The sequence below is a fragment of the Schistocerca americana genome, chromosome 3 (genome assembly GCF_021461395.2).
Source record: "Schistocerca americana isolate TAMUIC-IGC-003095 chromosome 3, iqSchAmer2.1, whole genome shotgun sequence".
Classification (NCBI taxonomy): Eukaryota; Metazoa; Arthropoda; class Insecta; order Orthoptera; family Acrididae; genus Schistocerca; species Schistocerca americana.
In genome coordinates this window covers 37,539,364-37,556,719 of record NC_060121.1, presented here as the reverse complement: position 1 = coordinate 37,556,719, position 17,356 = coordinate 37,539,364, and the positions used below count along the sequence as shown (strand labels likewise).

The 17,356-nt window shown below is 46.2% G+C and overlaps 1 protein-coding gene across 1 annotated transcript in view; it reads left to right on the top strand.

Annotated features, from left to right (window-relative positions):
* Positions 1-16,444, top strand: part of LOC124605239 (pollen-specific leucine-rich repeat extensin-like protein 2) — a 59,493-nt gene extending 43,049 nt beyond the window's left edge. Inside the window, exons 4-5 of the mRNA XM_047136790.1 lie at positions 12,387-12,795; positions 15,963-16,444. Coding sequence (XP_046992746.1) covers positions 12,387-12,795; positions 15,963-16,444 — 891 coding nt within the window. The remainder of the gene's footprint in view (positions 1-12,386; positions 12,796-15,962) is intronic.
* Positions 16,445-17,356: the final 912 nt, after the last annotated feature.

Sequence of the window (17,356 nt, the reverse complement as noted above, 5' to 3'; positions counted from 1 at the left end):
ATTAATCAGGCAAAAGCACCGGCGTGGAATCGTGGATGTGGATGTGTGCCGTGAGCTGTACATAATTGTCGAATTCCAGTGACGAGTTGACACGTTGAGACGACTGCAAAGGATTGTAACAGTGTCAACTCAGTGCGAGGTGATGATGTTTAAAGATGTTACTAAAGGCAGCAGCTGCTCGTGAGCAAACTTACCGATGTCAGGAATTCCTTTGTCATGATCCGCCCATTCCAGAAACTGAAAAAAAAAAAGAGACAAGAAATCTCTTAGAGAAAACTTTACTGCAAACAACGTACAGTGATGTAAGTTTACTAGATAAAGCAGCATACTCCTAGATTCTACACAACTGACACAGCGAGTAAAGTGTAGTGTTGTAGTATCGCACTATACTACTCTGCCTCATTGAGCAACAGTTGTATAGTGGTTACTACTGCATTTATTAAAAGTGAAATAGCTGCAGTCCAGTGCGCTATTTGCAAATCCATACATGCAGTGTGTTCCGAAACTAATCGTTGAAATTAATACAGAAGGTAGAGAACATCAAAACAAATGTGTACTCTGAGACAAGAAAAAGACGCACCACGGAGGAATTATGCAACTTGGTCGCAAACTGATATTCATACAGGTATCTACGGAAAATGGAAACTTTGACGACCGGTAGACGCATGTGTGACGTTGCAGAGCAATTTCAGAAGCAGCTGGCAAGGATAATAAAAATTTAATTCCGTGTACTCAGTTGTGCAGTAACTATGACTCGCAGACAGGAGCGTGAACACTATATACAGGCGTCAGCATTTGAGAAAGGACATGTAGCTGGGCTCAAAGATGCCAGTTGGAGTAACCGGTGAATCGTTTCAATAGGAGCGCTGCCACTATTCGGCGATGCTGGCAGGACCGGGTGGTCCGTGTCCGAACACAGCGCCAGCAGCCCTGGGAACCGCTGGTGACCCTGTGGCCTGGTCATTCAGATCACCCGACCTTACGTGTCCCTAATTGTTCCTCTGGGGGTGAGATGAGGCAGCTGGTGTGCGACACCGTTGTGGAAACGGAAGAAGACGTCGCCAGAAATGCCGTAGATGCTGGTACCATCGTGGAGATAGCAGGACTCTCAGAACCGACACTCTAGACCCGCCATATACTGCCAGCAAATAGGCGCGCGGATGCGCGTTCAAGCAGTTCCTGTGAGCGGCACTGCTGTTATTAGTATGCTATATACTACCTCCTGTGTAAATCGTCCCTAGCATCATTGCCGTCAGAGACAATACGTACCATATTTGTTTTTATGACCCCTACCTCCAGTATTAATCTGAGACGAACATTTTCGGAACACCCTGCATTATGAAAGTTGTTTTATGTACGTATGTTCCACATCTCGTCCTAAACCACTGCGGGCGAGGACGAAGTTCAGCCGGCGGGCGCTGGCGCTGCTCTACAAACCGTGTGCCGCCACCGACTGGTCCTTCTTTCTTTATTATTCTCTCTTACGGGGCTCCGACTCGAGTGTCCCTACTTGCAACTACATAAACGTCTGTGAAATTAACACTACATCACAGTATTGTACCAAAACGTTTACCAAGAAGGTAACGGAAACGCCAAATCATGACCAGGTATAGATGAATACATGAGCACAGATTAAAGTTTTTTGTTAGAATTTTTACTCACTCATTAAATTTTGATCAACTGCAGGATCTTACACGTAGGTATGAAAATAAAGAACAAATATTGTTTAAAGCGATGTTTGACCTGTGACATGCACTATGTGCACTATGTGATGAAAAGTATCCGGACACCCCCGAAAACAAACGTTTTTCATATTAGGTGCATTATGCTGCCACCTACTGCCAGGTACTCCATAGCAGTTACCTCAGTAGGCATTAGACACCGTGAGAGAGCAGAATGGGGCGCTCCGCGGTACTCACGAACTTCGAACGTGGTCAGGTGATTGAGTGTCACTTGTGTCACACGTCTGTACGCGAGATTTCCACACTCCTAAACAACCCTAGGTCTACTGTTTCCGATGTGATAGTGAAGTGGAAACTTGGACAAGTACAGCAGAAAAGCATACAGGCCGACCTCGTCTGTTGACTGACAGAGACCGCTGACAGTTGAACAGGGTCGTAATGTGTAATACGCAGACATCAGTGTCGGTTAGAGCGTCAGCGAGAGCAGCAGCGCTAGTTCCTGCTAGTAATAAGGTGAGTACACCGTCCGCTTGTTACACATTTTTACGAGCTTCAAACAGTAGCGACTGCAGTAATGGGTAGGAACTGTGATTGTCGTGTACAGATGCGAGCTGAGCTGACGACCCTTCGCTCACAGCTTCAGGCTGCGTTGGCGTCACACAGCTTGAGGCTGCTGCCAAGGGGCGTCACTGTGGGGGATGGGACGCGGGGATGCGAGGGACGTCGAGCACGTCCCACGTGTCCACTGCTGTGGCCGCCCCTGGTACTGCCTGCACTGAGGTTGACCCCTCACCCGTGGTCGAGTGGGAGATCATTCCAAAGTCTGGCAGGCAGCGAAAGACTTTCCGTGGCGCCGATCGTAGGGCCTCCCCGGTTCGTTTGACGAACAGGTTTCGGGCGTTATCTGTGGCTGACGATGTCTCTGAGCCGGATGCAGGAGGAATTCTTTCTCTGAATAACAGAAAAAAGGTCTGTGAATCTTTTTTCTCATATAAAACGTTGCTTGATCTTCTGCACACATAATTTGACCCACCATTCTATAGAGTAACGGTAATAGAGCCAGTTAAAGTGGTTTTGGTGATCGTTACTGCGTTGGTGGTGCAACCTATCACCCTGTTGTCATCGCAGAAAGCTGTGGTATTCGGATGCAAGTGTGTTATATCAGATAAATATACAGGGTGCGCCTACAGTCTTTGTACAATCATAAACATTTACTTTACAAAAACTATAGAACTTACAAATGTGTGGTTTGTGACAAAAGAAAGAATAAATCATCAAATTGGTAAGCATATCTTAATTGCAAGTAGAAGCTGAGAGTAGAGCACTACAATAGCTGTCGCTGCAAAATGACGTCACGCGCGGTGAAGGTGCAGTGCGTTCCGTAGTATCTCGAGACACAATCCGTGATTACTGTGTAGCGAAATTTTCGAAGAGACTGCGGAAGAGAAGCACCTCAGGCTGAAGGATGTTGTCGCGTGGTATATTGATTTTGAAGAGACCGGCATTGTGCTCGATCTGCAGTGAACAAGGCAGCGTTCCTTCAGTGAACAAAGTGCCGGAACAGTTCAACAGGCGTCCTTACGAAGCTCTTCCAAATCTACTCAACGCTCAACTCGTAAATTAGTGATTCCTAGGACGACTGTGCAAAGAATTCGACACAACAGATTTCACCTGCACGCATATAACGTCCACACAAGACACGCGTTACATCCTGATGATGTAACTTGTCGGGCAGCTTGGCGCGAACTAACACCAGCAACGAAAGTCTTGTTTGATTTTCAGATGAGGCCATTTTCCACATATCAGGTAAAGTTAAAAGACTCAATGTGACGATATGCGGTTATGGAACACCACACTTTCATTTGAATCAAGTTAGGGATTCGCCTTAAATGAAAGTCTGATACCGTTTAATGGACAAAAATTATTGGCCATTTCTGTTTTGTGGAAAAATCAGTAACAACTATCTGCATAGGCCATAACAGTTGCCAGAATCGTAACTGAGAGACTTCCAGCCTGATGTGATTTTTCAACGACATGGTGGACCTTTGTTAGAAATTTTCGTAACGAAACATTTCCTGACGGATGGATGGGCGTGATGGTTCCATGCCCGGTCTCTAAGATCACCAGAATTAGATTTCTGTTTTGGAACTACTTAAAGGACGAGGTTTACACAACACAAGGACCTGATCTGGAAGCAGTAAGAACAGTAAGAACTGGTGTTACACAAGGAATGTTGCCAAACGTATTGCGTGAAATCGAGTACAAACTAGATATGTTTCGAGCAACAAACCGCTCATATGTTGAGGTCTACTGACGTCGTAGCAAAAACTTGGTCATTAATTCCTTCATGTGTCACAAATCGCAATTTTTGTAGGTTCTACAGTTTTTGTAAAGTAAATATTGATAACTGTTAAAAGATTTAAGGTTCACCCAGTAAGTTAAACAGTGTCAGGCCCGAAAGAGAACCTTATGGTACATAGTCATCTCTGTGGTCATCAAAAGCCTGTTTAAAGCACCTTTGCCTTACTTTCCTGTGCTTACATCTCTATTTTAACCCGTAGTTAAGGGAAGATCCGATAAGAACCTAAAATTACTAATTGTTGTGGTGCCATATTTCGTGCTCGTTTCTCGTGCAGTGTGGCGAATATTGCGGCTTGTGACCTACTGTCTTGATTAGAATTTACCTGAAAACATTAGGCTGTTTCTAATTTAGCCTAGTGGCGGCAGGTTACTACAAATGTACGTATCAACTGTTGTTTTTTTATGGAGTACTAGTATTAATTTTTGTTTATTTGAAAGTAACGAAAGTTCTTCTGCTCTTTTTTTTTCAGGAATATGCATACACCATCTTGAAGGCAAGATTTTCTGCTCTTTGTAAGAATATGCATCTTGAAGGCTCACTGTCCTGATTTCATCAGCCAGAATGCTCGCTGTATGCACTACTAAAGTGTCTGCCTTTAGTGACCCGCCTTACGTTGTACGGTGGAAAGTACACGGTGTAAGCCTACCACAGACGGTTCGACCTTTTCCTTTGGCCATCGCTGATGGTGAGCGGGAAGAACCGATTCTGGGGAGGATCCGATTTTACCTGCACGGTCTTTTCACATGTCGGTTGACTGTTGTAGGTAAGCATGTTCTGGGAACTTTAACAGTGAACCATACTGTGTGGCCATAGCGTCGGTCTCTGGGGCTGCTAGAGGACCTCCATGACGCTTTTGCGTTTCGTCAACGAATTCGTTCGCCTTTGGATCTTCTCTATTTGATTTACCAAAAGTAATCAACATATATCCCCCACACAATAACGGTATCGAAATACTGAATCAAATACTCAGATATCGGCTGAACGAGGGCTTTGTGAGCTAGCTCCTTTGTGGGTGAACTATCTTGTCTGACGATTCTTCCAGTGAATTTCAGACTGGTATTTGCCTTTCCTACTATTACCTCTATATGACAATTCCACTTTAAATCGCTCTGTACGCGGGCTGTCAAACATTTGACGGATGTCACTATTTCCACTGAGTGCTCGGCAATCGTATCAACTAACAATGACGGGTCTGTCCGCTTATTTATATTCAATTTAATTATAATTGTTTATGTAGAGTGTCGAACACCTAACGCTGCCCCAAGTCCTGATCCTATGTAGATCCTTCTGTAAAACGTTAGTCAACACACTGAAACCACTCTTCATCATTATAAGATGCATTTAAAGAGCAAGGAAAATGCAGTTCGTCACCCGGAAAAGAGCTAAATGTAATTTTGTGTCTTGTATCTCTCCTCAACAAAATAATTGTTGACCCACTGAGGTGGATACGCAGTAACGTGTCAAGCTTATAGGATCGTGTCCGTAATGGACATCAGACCGTTTCTTGTTTGTTCAACTGGGCAGCCTGAGTGTGGCTCTGAGGTGGTTGTCTGCATTCATATAACACTGGTTCCACTTCAGTAAAAACTTTGCACAAATAGGAATAGCACGAAAAGAACACCTTGTAAGTAGGCTGTTTAGGTTTTTTTATTGGTAACGCCACCTCTGTATAAAAATCACTGGCTGCGCTGTGTGCAGTCTGTGTCTAGTTTGCATTGTTGTCTGCCATTGTAGTGTTGGGCAGCGGCAGCTGGCTGTTAACAGCGCGTAGCGTTGCGCAGTTGGAGGTGAGCCGCCAGCAGTGGTGGATGTGGGGAGAGAGATGGCGAAGTTTTGTAATTTGTCATGAACTGCTACATATATTATGACTATCAAGGTAAATACATTGCTTGTTCTCTATTAATATCTTTCATTTGCTAACTATCCCTATCAGTAGTTAGTGCCTTCCGTAGTTTGAATCTTTTATTTAGCTGGCAGTAGTGGCGCTCGCTGTACTGCAGTAGTTCGAGTAATGAAGATTTTTGTTAGGTGAGTGATTTCTGAAAGGTATAGTTTAATGTTACTCAGGGCCATTCTTTTGCAGGGATTTTTGAAAGTCAGATTGCGTTGCGCTAAAACATATTGTGTGTCAGGTTAAGCACAGTCGTGTATAATTGCTCAAAGGGGACGTTTCAACCTTTATGTTGAGATACCAAGATCTAATCCATCACCGCAACGAGTCGAGTCACTAACTACTCAAGCTAATGCTTGGGTACTGCATTCAGACAATATACGATTTCTATACCCACCATCCACACATAAATTGAATCTCCCATGCTGTAGTTACATTAATCATAGATGGCGAAGAAATGAATTTTTGCAACAGCCAGGCCTTGAAAAGAGGTTTCCTTGCTTACCAGGCAGGTATGCTAGCCATTACACCATTGCAGCAGTACACATAAAATAGCTGCATGGGCTACCCTAGTACAATGCCCTTCAGTTGACATCTTCAGCTTATTTGCCCCTTGTTAAATCATCACTATGCCCGAGACTCTTCAGTATTAGAATATCATCCCAGCTTTGGACGTAATGGGGAAACTGAAGTTTTTGTTAGGGAGGGCAGTGGACTAGATTAGTCTGTGAGGTGTGTTCCCAATACTGCTGCAGTAATGTAATGGCTAGCCCATCTCCCTAGTGAGCAAGAAGTCTGGGGTTCAACTCCTCGCCGTTGCCCAAATTTAATTGATTTCTTCGGATTTTATTAGCATCGTAGATAAAATTGAAACTCGTAAGCACCAATGAAAATTTAATTATATCAGTACCGCCTTGTGCGTCGAGCTAGCAGGTCGTAGTTAACTTCCGCCTAAGCTGCAGCGCCGCTTGTGTCGAAGCTACTCAGTCTTGTTGGTGTATCGGCCGGAGTCACATCGTAGTTGCGTAGCGGACTTATTTGTCGTTTTCTCTTGGCGGCGGTGTTTTCTGCCCGCGCCATGGTGTCTGTCGAGTCTCCTAAGACTGTTCCTCGTCGAGCTACTGTTCGTTTCAGTTTTGACAAGAGTACGCGTCGTGTTCAACCTGGCTCCTTAGAAATTCACGATTGGTTGGCTGATGTTATCCGTGTTACACCTGATGTGGTAGATACTGCTTACTTTGATTCTGATTTGTATTCATTCTTTGTCAAATTTTATGATCCCGTTCAAGTAGAACGGCTTCTCTTTCGGGTTGGTTTAAAGTGTTGTTCACACATCGAGATGGTTCCGTTAGTCAAGTCGTCCTTGAAAATGCGGCCTGAAGTATACTCCAGTTGGAATTTATACAGGCCTATTACAAATGATTGAAGCGATTTCATAAATTCACTGTAGCTCCATTCATTGACATATCGTCACGACACACTACAGATACGTAGAAAAACTCATAAAGTTTTGTTCGGCCCAAGCCGCACTTCAGGTTTCTGCCGCCAGAGCGCTCGAGACCACAGTGAGACAAAATGGCGACAGGAGCCGAGAAAGCGTATGTCGTACTTGAAATGGACTCACATCAGTCAGTCATAACAGTGCAACGACACTTCAGGACGAAGTTCAACAAAGATCCACCAACTGCTAACTCCATTCGGCGATGGTATGTGTTATATCCTAGCCAGTAATGCCACCCGAGCCCGCTGCCAAAAGGTTGGCAGCATCAAAGTCCGGACGCCGTCCGCATAAGCAGCGCCAGCGAGACAGGAAATCGCCGCAAGTCTGCGCGCGCCACCGCTGGCTTCTGGCTTCTTAAGCGCTGGAGTCGCGAGCGCTAGGACAGTTCTGTATTCGCCGCTCAGTTGTATACTCGCCACCGAATTGTGTACTTGCTAGTCAGTTGTGTGTTCATCGCAGCAGAGTAGTTGTTTGTCGTCAGCCGACGCTGACCTAGCTGCTCCGACTCGAACTAGACAGATCTCTGTAGACACGGAGTTCACTACTGTGTTCTGTATCTTCGTTAATAAAGATAAGTACCGACTTTTATTTAATCAGAGTGTTTGGGTTTTCATCTTTCTGTTCACTGTTCCAGCGGACCGGTCGGCCCGCTATTAAAAGTGTGGCGGTGACTTCGTAAGCCGTATCTACAGCGAATTGCTTGTCGCTACGAACGCCGCCACAAAACTGGCAACGAGGACTGCCGAAATCGTGTGCAGGGCTGGTTCAACTTGTTTCTGGTTATACTAATTATAGCGATAAAATTTTGGGGGCTGGTTTAATTTGTGTTCACTATGTCTGCCGACTTACAACAGTTGATATTGTTACAGAGTCAGCAAATACAAAGTCTGGTGGAAGCAATCGCCAAACAAGCGGCTAATCCTCCAACACAAAAGGAACAAGCACAGGCAGCACCGCCTTTCCGTGCTTTTGATGCATCGCGAGAAGAATGGCGAGAATATTTCGCGCAGTTGCAGGCGCAAATGACAGTCTACAAAATCACAGGTACTGAGCGGCAGCTTTATTTAATTTCCACTGCAGGCGTGGAAGTCTATCGACTACTTTGTAAGTTGTTCCCGGAATCCAAGCCAGAAGCTTTAGACTATGACGTTGTTAACAAGCTTACTGAGTATTTCGAGTCGCGAGGTCATGTGGCAGCAGCCAGATTCAAGTTCTTCAGATTAAAGAAACTGCCACATCAATCTAATAAACAGTGGTTAACAGATTTACGGGGCCTCACCCGTCAGTGCCGATTTAATTGTGTGTGTGGAGCTTCCTACAGTGATATCATGTTACGAGACGCTATTACTCAAAACATTGCAGATTCTCGTATTCGTGCTGCTATCTTAAAGTTGCCTGACCCGTCATTAGAGACTGTGATGAACATCATTGAAGCCCAAGATACTTTTGACTATGCTGAGTGTGAGTTAGATCAGCCATGTATTTCTCAAATTGCCTGCGCTAAGCAAGTTATGTCACGCCCGCGGCCCCACCGGCAGAGTCAAACTGTAAACACTAGCCGGCCGCGTCATGTTAAACACATTCGTCAGCCGCGTGTGCAAAATGATGGAGTTAAGTCTTGTCCTAAGTGTGTTCTTGCTCATCCTCGTGAACGTTGCCCGTTAAGAAACGCGGTTTGTCACTTTTGTCAAAGGAAAGGACACATCCAGACTGTTTGTTTGCGTAAACGCAAGAACAATTCTAGTGCTGCCCAGCCCATGGATATTCATGTTCTTCAAAGCCAGCCCGCCCAGGAGGTCGCGTTTAAAGACTCTTCCACGGTTCGTGTGGGTAATAAACTTGTTCGCAATAAGCCACCCACCCAGCCCTCTGTTATGCGACCCAAGCGTAATTCAAACGCTGTACAAAGTAATGTACAGACTGCAAGTGAAGCGGGAGTTGTTGTTCCACCCGCCCAACCCACGAGTTGTCGTAAGCAGCGAACACGCGCTAAACGCGCTGATTTTGTGTCTTCCGCCTCCACTGCACCGATCCAGAGACAGTGTAATAAACTATTTGTGAAGCTACGCATCCAGGATAAGACCTTCAATTTTCAATTAGATACTGGTGCGTCTGTGACTCTCATAAATAGTGCTACGTATGCGGCTATCGGCCGCCCTAAACTTTCAGCGGCAAAACATTCTTTGGCTACTTATAGTGGAGAACAAATTCCTGTGTTAGGTGTATGTAGCGTGCCAGCCACATTCCGTGGCAATACAAAAACAGTTTCATTCACAGTGCTCCGCGCTACAGACAGTGTAAACATTTTCGGATTAGACTGTTTTGACTTGTTTGGCCTGTCTATCCAAGACAATGTGTTGCAACTTAATTCTGTTGTTGTTCCTCAAGACAGCATAACCGATTTGTGTAAACGATACAGTGACATATTTAAAGACGAACTAGGTTGTGCTGCGAACTTTGCCGCTCATATTAAGTTAAAAGATAATGCTCAGCCTCGATTTTTTCGTGCTCGTCCAGTGCCTCACGCCCTCCGGGCACCTGTAGAAGATGAACTTCGTCGTTGGCAAAACAACGGTGTTATTCAACCCGTTTCAGCGAGCCAGTGGGCTTCTCCCTTAGTTATTATAAAGAAACCGTCTGACAAGTTACGTTTGTGTGCTGATTTTAAGTCGACAGTTAATCCTCAGACTGTCATTGATTCTTTTCCTTTGCCTAGACAGGACGAGCTGATGGATAAGTTAGGGGAAGCTCGTTTCTTTTCCAAAATTGATCTCCGTGAAGCATATTTGCAATTGCCCCTCGACGAACAATCACAACAGTATTTTGTCATAAACACGTCGTTGGGGTTGTTCCGTTTTCTGCGTTTGCCTTTTGGTTGTGTGTCAGCTCCAGCTGTTTTTCAGCGTTTTTTGTCACAACTTCTGGCTAATGTGCCATCGTGTTGCAACTATTTAGACGATATTGTTGTGTCCGGTCGGACGCCTGCTGAACATTTCCGTAATTTGGAGTGTTTGTTTACAGTGTCGTCTCAGGCAGGCCTACGTTGCAACATCGATAAATGTTCATTTTTTCTTACGGAGATGGAGTATCTGGGACATGTTATTAATGCTCAAGGCATTCATCCCTCCCAGTCACATTTAGCAGCTATTCGTGAATTGCCCGCCCCTCGCAATCTGCAGGAATTGCAAGCAGTTCTTGGCAAATTGACACATTGTATTAGGTTTATACCTAATGCATCACAGATTGCTGCACCGTTGCATCGTCTCCGCCGTAAGAATGTTCCGTTTGTGTGGTCAGCTGATTGCCAATCAGCCTTTCAGCAGCTTAAGGGGGCTTTATTGAATGATCGTTGTCTGGTCCATTACGACCCTAACAAGCCTCTGGTGTTAGCTTGTGATGCCTCTTCTTTCGGCCTCGGTGCTGTGTTGTCTCACCGAGTCGGTAACACCGAACGTCCTATTGCGTTCGCATCTAAATTGCTAAACAAAGCTCAGTGTAATTATAGCCAATTGGACAAGGAAGCGTTGGCTATTGTGTTCGGTGTCACAAAATTCCATCACTACCTCTATGGTAGACCAATCTATTTAGTAACAGATCACAAGCCCCTGACGTCACTGTTTCATCCGTCTAAACCAGTTCCTCGGCGGACAGCTCAGAGACTACAACGTTGGGCTCTTTTGTTATCAAAATACCAGTATGAGATACTGTATCGCCCTACAGCTCAGCATGCAAACGCTGACGCGCTTTCTAGATTGCCGATTGCTGCGGATGATGTCTTCGATTCCTCTGACGACTCTTGCCATCAGATTGACGCCGATGAGCATCAACCCCTCCGGGATTTTCCGATTGATTATCGTCAGGTGGCACGTGAGACAGCTACTGATCCTCATCTGAGTTTACTATTACGTTTTGTTCAACGTGGTTGGCCGTCCAAGGCAAAGGACATATCGGATCCTGTGGTTCGTCGCTATTATCCGCAACGTCATCTGTTGTCTGTTTCGCACGGAGTTTTGCTGTCACGCACCGAGAATGACCAGCTTCGTGTAGTGGTTCCCCAAGTGCTCCAATCCAAGGTCCTCGACTTGTTGCATCAAGGTCATTGGGGAGTGGTCCGCACCAAGCAGCTTGCCCGCCGTCATTGTACATGGATCGGCATTGATAAGCAGATTACGCAGATGTCTACAGATTGTTCGACGTGTGCCGAACACCAAGCTGCTCCGCCTCAACGCTATTTTGAGTGGGCACGCCCTGCCGGTCCCTGGCAGCGAGTACATATTGATTTCGCTGGTCCATATTGGAATTCTCGTTGGCTCATCGTGATAGATGCATTTAGTAATTTTCCGTTTGTTGTGCCCATGCAGTCTACAACGTCTGCACAAACTATACAGGCGTTGACTTCAATTTTTTGTATTGAGGTTCTTCCAGAAGTTTTAGTGTCTGACAATGGTCCACAATTTACCTCTGCTGAATTTGAAAGTTTTTGTTCTGCCAATGGCATTCGCCATGTTCTTACTCCGCCGTTCCACCCTCAATCGAATGGTACAGCGGAACGTTTTGTACGCACATTCAAGGATCATATGGACCGCCTTCGTGCTACGCACTCTCGTCAGCAGGCCCTCATCACGTTCCTGTCGTCGTACCGGACCACGCCACGCGACGGCCCTTCACCTGCGGAGCTTCTCCACGGCCGTCGTCATCGCACCCTACTACGGTTGTTGCACCCCCCGGATCGACCCGCCGCTTCTGAGCATCGCACGCGTTTTCAGCGCAACGACGCCGTTTTTTTCAGAGTTTATCACGGTCGCCGTCGTTGGGAACGTGGTACCGTGATCAGTGTCCAGGGTCGCGGTTTTTATACTGTTCAAGGTGCTACTGGGGTGCACAGGAGGCATCAGAACCAGTTGCGCCGCGCTGGCCGGCCGGATTCTGCCGCTCGTTCTTTGTCCACAGATTTGGTCCGCGGCGGGTTCTAGCCTTCCGACTTCGCTGCCGCCCCCAGGGCAGCAGCAGCAGCTGTCGCCGCTACCACGCCGACAGCCCGTCCCGTTGATGCCTCCCGCGCAGCTTCATCCGGGAGCGCCCCAGGTGGTCGCTCCGGCGCCTGCGGTCCCTCTGCAGTCGCCACCGCCTTCGGAGCTGATGGACGTCGACCCCTCAGCCGGGCCGCCTTCCCAAGCGGTGGCTGTGCAGCCTGTCCTGCAGCCGCTTTCCTTGGGCACCCCCAAAGAGTCTGACACCGCAGCGCCTTGTCCGGCGCCCACTCAGCAGCCGTCGACGCAGCGTCAGGAGACGCTGCCTCTCTTCGTGGGTCCCGACGCCCCGTCGCGTCCAGTACCAGAAGCTGCACCCGTGGTCACAGGCGTGCACTCTGACCTCGGTTTTCAGTCGGTGTTTCCCGAGGCCCCGTGCAGCCAATGCTGGGGTGCGGACCGGGGACTGCCACCGACTACAGTCTCCGCCCCGGTCTCTTCTGCTACGCCTGCGGCCAGACCCCTTCCCCGCCGTCGACACTCGCCACGTCATTACTCAACGACGGTGCGGCGATTTGGGGGGGAGGAGTGTTATATCCTAGCCAGTAATGCCACCCGAGCCCGCTGCCAAAAGGTTGGCAGCATCAAAGTCCGGACGCCGTCCGCATAAGCAGCGCCAGCGAGACAGGAAATCGCCGCAAGACTGCGCGCGCCACCGCTGGCTTCGGCTTCTTAAGCGCTGGAGTCGCGAGCGCTAGGACAGTTCTGTATTCGCCGCTCAGTTGTATACTCGCCACCGAATTGTGTACTTGCTAGTCAGTTGTGTGTTCATCGCAGCAGAGTTGTTGTTTGTCGTCAGCCGACGCTGACCTAGCCGCTCCGACTCGAACTAGACAGATCTCTGTAGACACGGAGTTCACTACGGTATTTCTGTATCTTCGTTAATAAAGATAAGTACCGACTTTTATTTAATCAGAGTGTTTGGGTTTTCATCTTTCTGTTCACTGTTCCAGCGGACCGGTCGGCCCGCTATTAAAAGTGTGGCGGTGACTTCGTAAGCCGTTTCTACAGCGAATTGCTTGTCGCTACGAACGCCGCCACAAAAGTATGCGCAGTTTAAAGCTTCTGGATGCCTCTGTAAGGGGAAATGAACGGGTCGGCCTGCAGTGAACGAAGAAACGGTTGAACGCGTGCGGGCAAGTTTCACGCGTAGCCCGCGGAAGTCGACGAATAAAGCAAGCAGGGAGCTAAACGTACCACAGCCGACGGTTTGGAAAATCTTACGGAAATGGCTAAAGCAGAAGCCTTACCGTTTACAATTGCTACAATCCCTGACACCCAATGACAAAGTCTAACGCTTTGAATTTTCGGCGCGCTTGCAACAGCTCATAGAAGAGGATGCATTCAGTGCGAAACTTGTTTTCAGTGATGAAGCAACATTTTTTCTTAATGGCGAAGTGAAGAGACACAATGTGCGAATCTGGGCGGTAGAGAATCCTCACGCATTCGTGCAGCAAATTCGCAATTCACCAAAAGTTAACGTGTTTTCTGCAATATCACGGTTTAAAGTTTACTGCCCCTTTTCCTTCTGCGAAAAAAGCGTTACAGGACACGTGTATCTGGACATGCTGGAAAATTGGCTGATGCCACAACTGGAGACCGACAGCGCCGACTTCATCTTTCAACAGGATGGTGCTCCACCGCACTTCCATCATGATATTCGGCATTTCTTAAACAGGAGATTGGAAAACCGATGGATCGGTCGTGGTGGAGATCATGATCAGCAATTCATGTCATGGCCTCCACGCTCTCCCGACTTAACCCCATGCGATTTCTTTCTGTGGGGTTATGTGAAAGATTCAGTATTTAAATCTCCTCTACCAAGAAACGTGCCAGAACTGCGAGCTCGCATCAACGATGCTTTCGAACTCGTTGATGGGGACATGCTGCGCCGAGTGTGGGAGGAACTTGATTATCGGCTTGATGTCTGCCGAATCACTAAAGGGGCACATATCGAACACTTGTGAATGCCTAAAAAAACTTTTTGAGTTTTTGTATGTGTGTGCAAAGCATTGTGAAAATATCTCAAATAATAAAGTTGTTGTAGAGCTGTGAAATCGCTTCAATCATTTGTAATAACCCTGTAAGCTTCCTCCTGAAGTGGACGATGACGTCATCCAAGATGGCGGCGTGCAGACTTGGCAACAGTGCAAGATGGCGGCTTTTGGCGGGAAAATAGGCCAATTGGGCTACCTCCACTAACCTAACCCCCAGAAAAAATGGCGGGAATTTTGAATTTTGGCGGGAAAATAGGTCAATTGGGTTATGTCCACTAACCTAAGCCTCCAGAAGATATTGGCGCCAAATTCAAATTCCAACAACATAATGCATGCAGAACCATACTTGTCTTTATTATTATCCATTATTATTGATTGTCATTTATTAACATTCATTACCATTTATTATTATTCATATCATGCACTTGTGTATGCAGTCCAACTGTGTTAGTTCATACCCCTGCCACCAGAGAGTGCCACCGTGACATCATTTTAGATGGTTGATTTTGGCGGGAAGAATGCCAGTTGTGCTATCTCCATTGAACTACCGTTTCTGTTCTCTTCCACATTCAATCTTTGCTGAGCTGCTGTTGTCAAACCATCACCATGTGTTCGATCATAGAGATGAATGTGGGTGATAGAGCAGCTTTTAATAACTGCATTTCATGTAGACATTCTAGGGAGGACTGTAGCCACAGTTCACTACATGAGGTGTGGAAGCGTATGATAATTGAGGAGTGTCGGAGGAATAAGTATAAGAATTCTGTTCAGCAGATTTCGGCAATGCTGAGGGATGGAGCCAGGATGCATCCCGTAACCAGCATATGCTCATCTGCATGCGCAAACTGCAGACATATTTACTATTAAGCATGCACTCTTCCAAAACGAAAGAGACTCCCAGTTGATGTCAAATCACTTTGGTCTAAACATATTCGTATACTACGTATATACCATTGAAGACCATCCTGCAGAATGTGTTCAATCGATGAATTATTGGTGTTTGACCATGATGAGTTTAGCAGCTGTGTAGTTTGCAAGCATACAGCCGAGGACTGCCTCCATAGCCTCCTACGTGTGGAATGGAGACACTCATTAATGCTCAAACACATAAACAAAAATACTGTCCTCCAAATAAATTCATTTTAGCGAGATGCTATAAAGCGCCTACATATAAGCTCCCAGCCAATAAGAGACGACTGCCTCTCATCCAGCAGAGTGAAGAACTGATCTAGTTCACGAGTTCACAGCTAGAGTACACTTCGTTATGTCACGTGGTCACATCATTCAGCCAATAGGAGCACAGCATCATGATGATGTAGGTGTCTTGTATATAAGGAGGGCTCAGCAGCTCCTCGATCTTTGTTCCAGTCAGTCAGTCAAGATGTAGCGTCACTCGCCACAGCAGAATAGGAGGAAGAAGCAGCAGAAAAGTGTCCCAAAATTATTATTATTATTTCTGTCCCAACAACATATGATGCTTATTCGTCGTTGTCCTGTAGCTGCACCTGTGACATCAGCATCAGCAGGTTCCAACCTGTCCCAGTCCTGTCCTGTAGCTCCACCGGTGGCATCAGCATCAGCAGGTTCCAACCTGTCCCAGTCCTGTCCTGTAGCTCCACCTGTGGCATCAGCATCAGCAGGTTCCAACCTGTCCCAGTCCTGTCCTGTAGCTCCACCTGTGGCATCAGCATCAGCAGGTTCCAACCTGCCCCGACCCACTCACGTGAAGACCTCCACACAGGATCCTGCAGCGCAGCTTCTCAGCATGCTGGAGCAGAATAGCGAGGTGTTAATGTCGGTGCTGGAGGCTACACTTGACGGAGGTCCTTCATACGCACCATCCATTGATCATCGCCCAAGAGACCTGCCGCCATCAGTGCAAGAACAGCAGGCTAACCACGCTGATGTGGATGTCGTCGATGAGAAGATACCGACAGCCAGTGCACCCAACCTTTGCTATTCGCCTCAAGCTATGTGTTAAATTTAGTGCTTCAAAACGTCTTAATGTAGGACTTGAAGTTTCACAATACGGTGGCTTGTCAACTGTTTTAGTGCTGGAAAATGTGCTCAAAAATATTAAAGTGAAATTTTCTGACTACGAGTGGCATGAACTGTGTCATGTAAAATCACAGATCAAGAAAGATATGACTACTGAATACTATCCATCCAAATCCTACCAGGACATGTACTAACTGTGAGTATTCTAGGTTATAGTATATTCATGCAGCACTCGACTGTTGATAACTTGTTCAATGTGGACATGGCTATAACTAGTACGATAGATAGACTAAATAGATGGTGTCCATATGTTCAAGCAGTATACAGTGATATCATTAACTGACATCACACATGTAGCATCCACATAGAAGATATAGAACATTGTTTTAGTACCTGTATAACACCAGTGCCCAAGTCTTGTGCTATTCCTCAACTAGGTGTTAAAAATGTTGAACTCAAATTTACTGACAGAATACCCGATTATTGCAGTGCACCAGTAACATTACGAGATATACGTGCTGAATTTGAAGTGTACAAGAAGCAACTATTTTCCAAAAACTGTAATTCTCCTGCACCATTTAAAAAAGAATCAACTAATTTTTTCTCATACTGATCATATCTGTAAATATTTTAATAAATAAATATATTATTTTATAATATTAAATTTGTGATTGTGTTTTTTAGTTGTCAAGACAAAATGTCACCTACGTTAATCTATGTGACAGTCTTCCCTTTAAATATACCACCTGGAGTTCATTCTATCATGTAGCTGTTGTAGCTCAGTTGATAAGGTGAGTGCACTATAGTAGGCTACACACACACGCACACACACACACACACACACACACACACACACACACACACACACACACACACACACATATTTTTCATCATA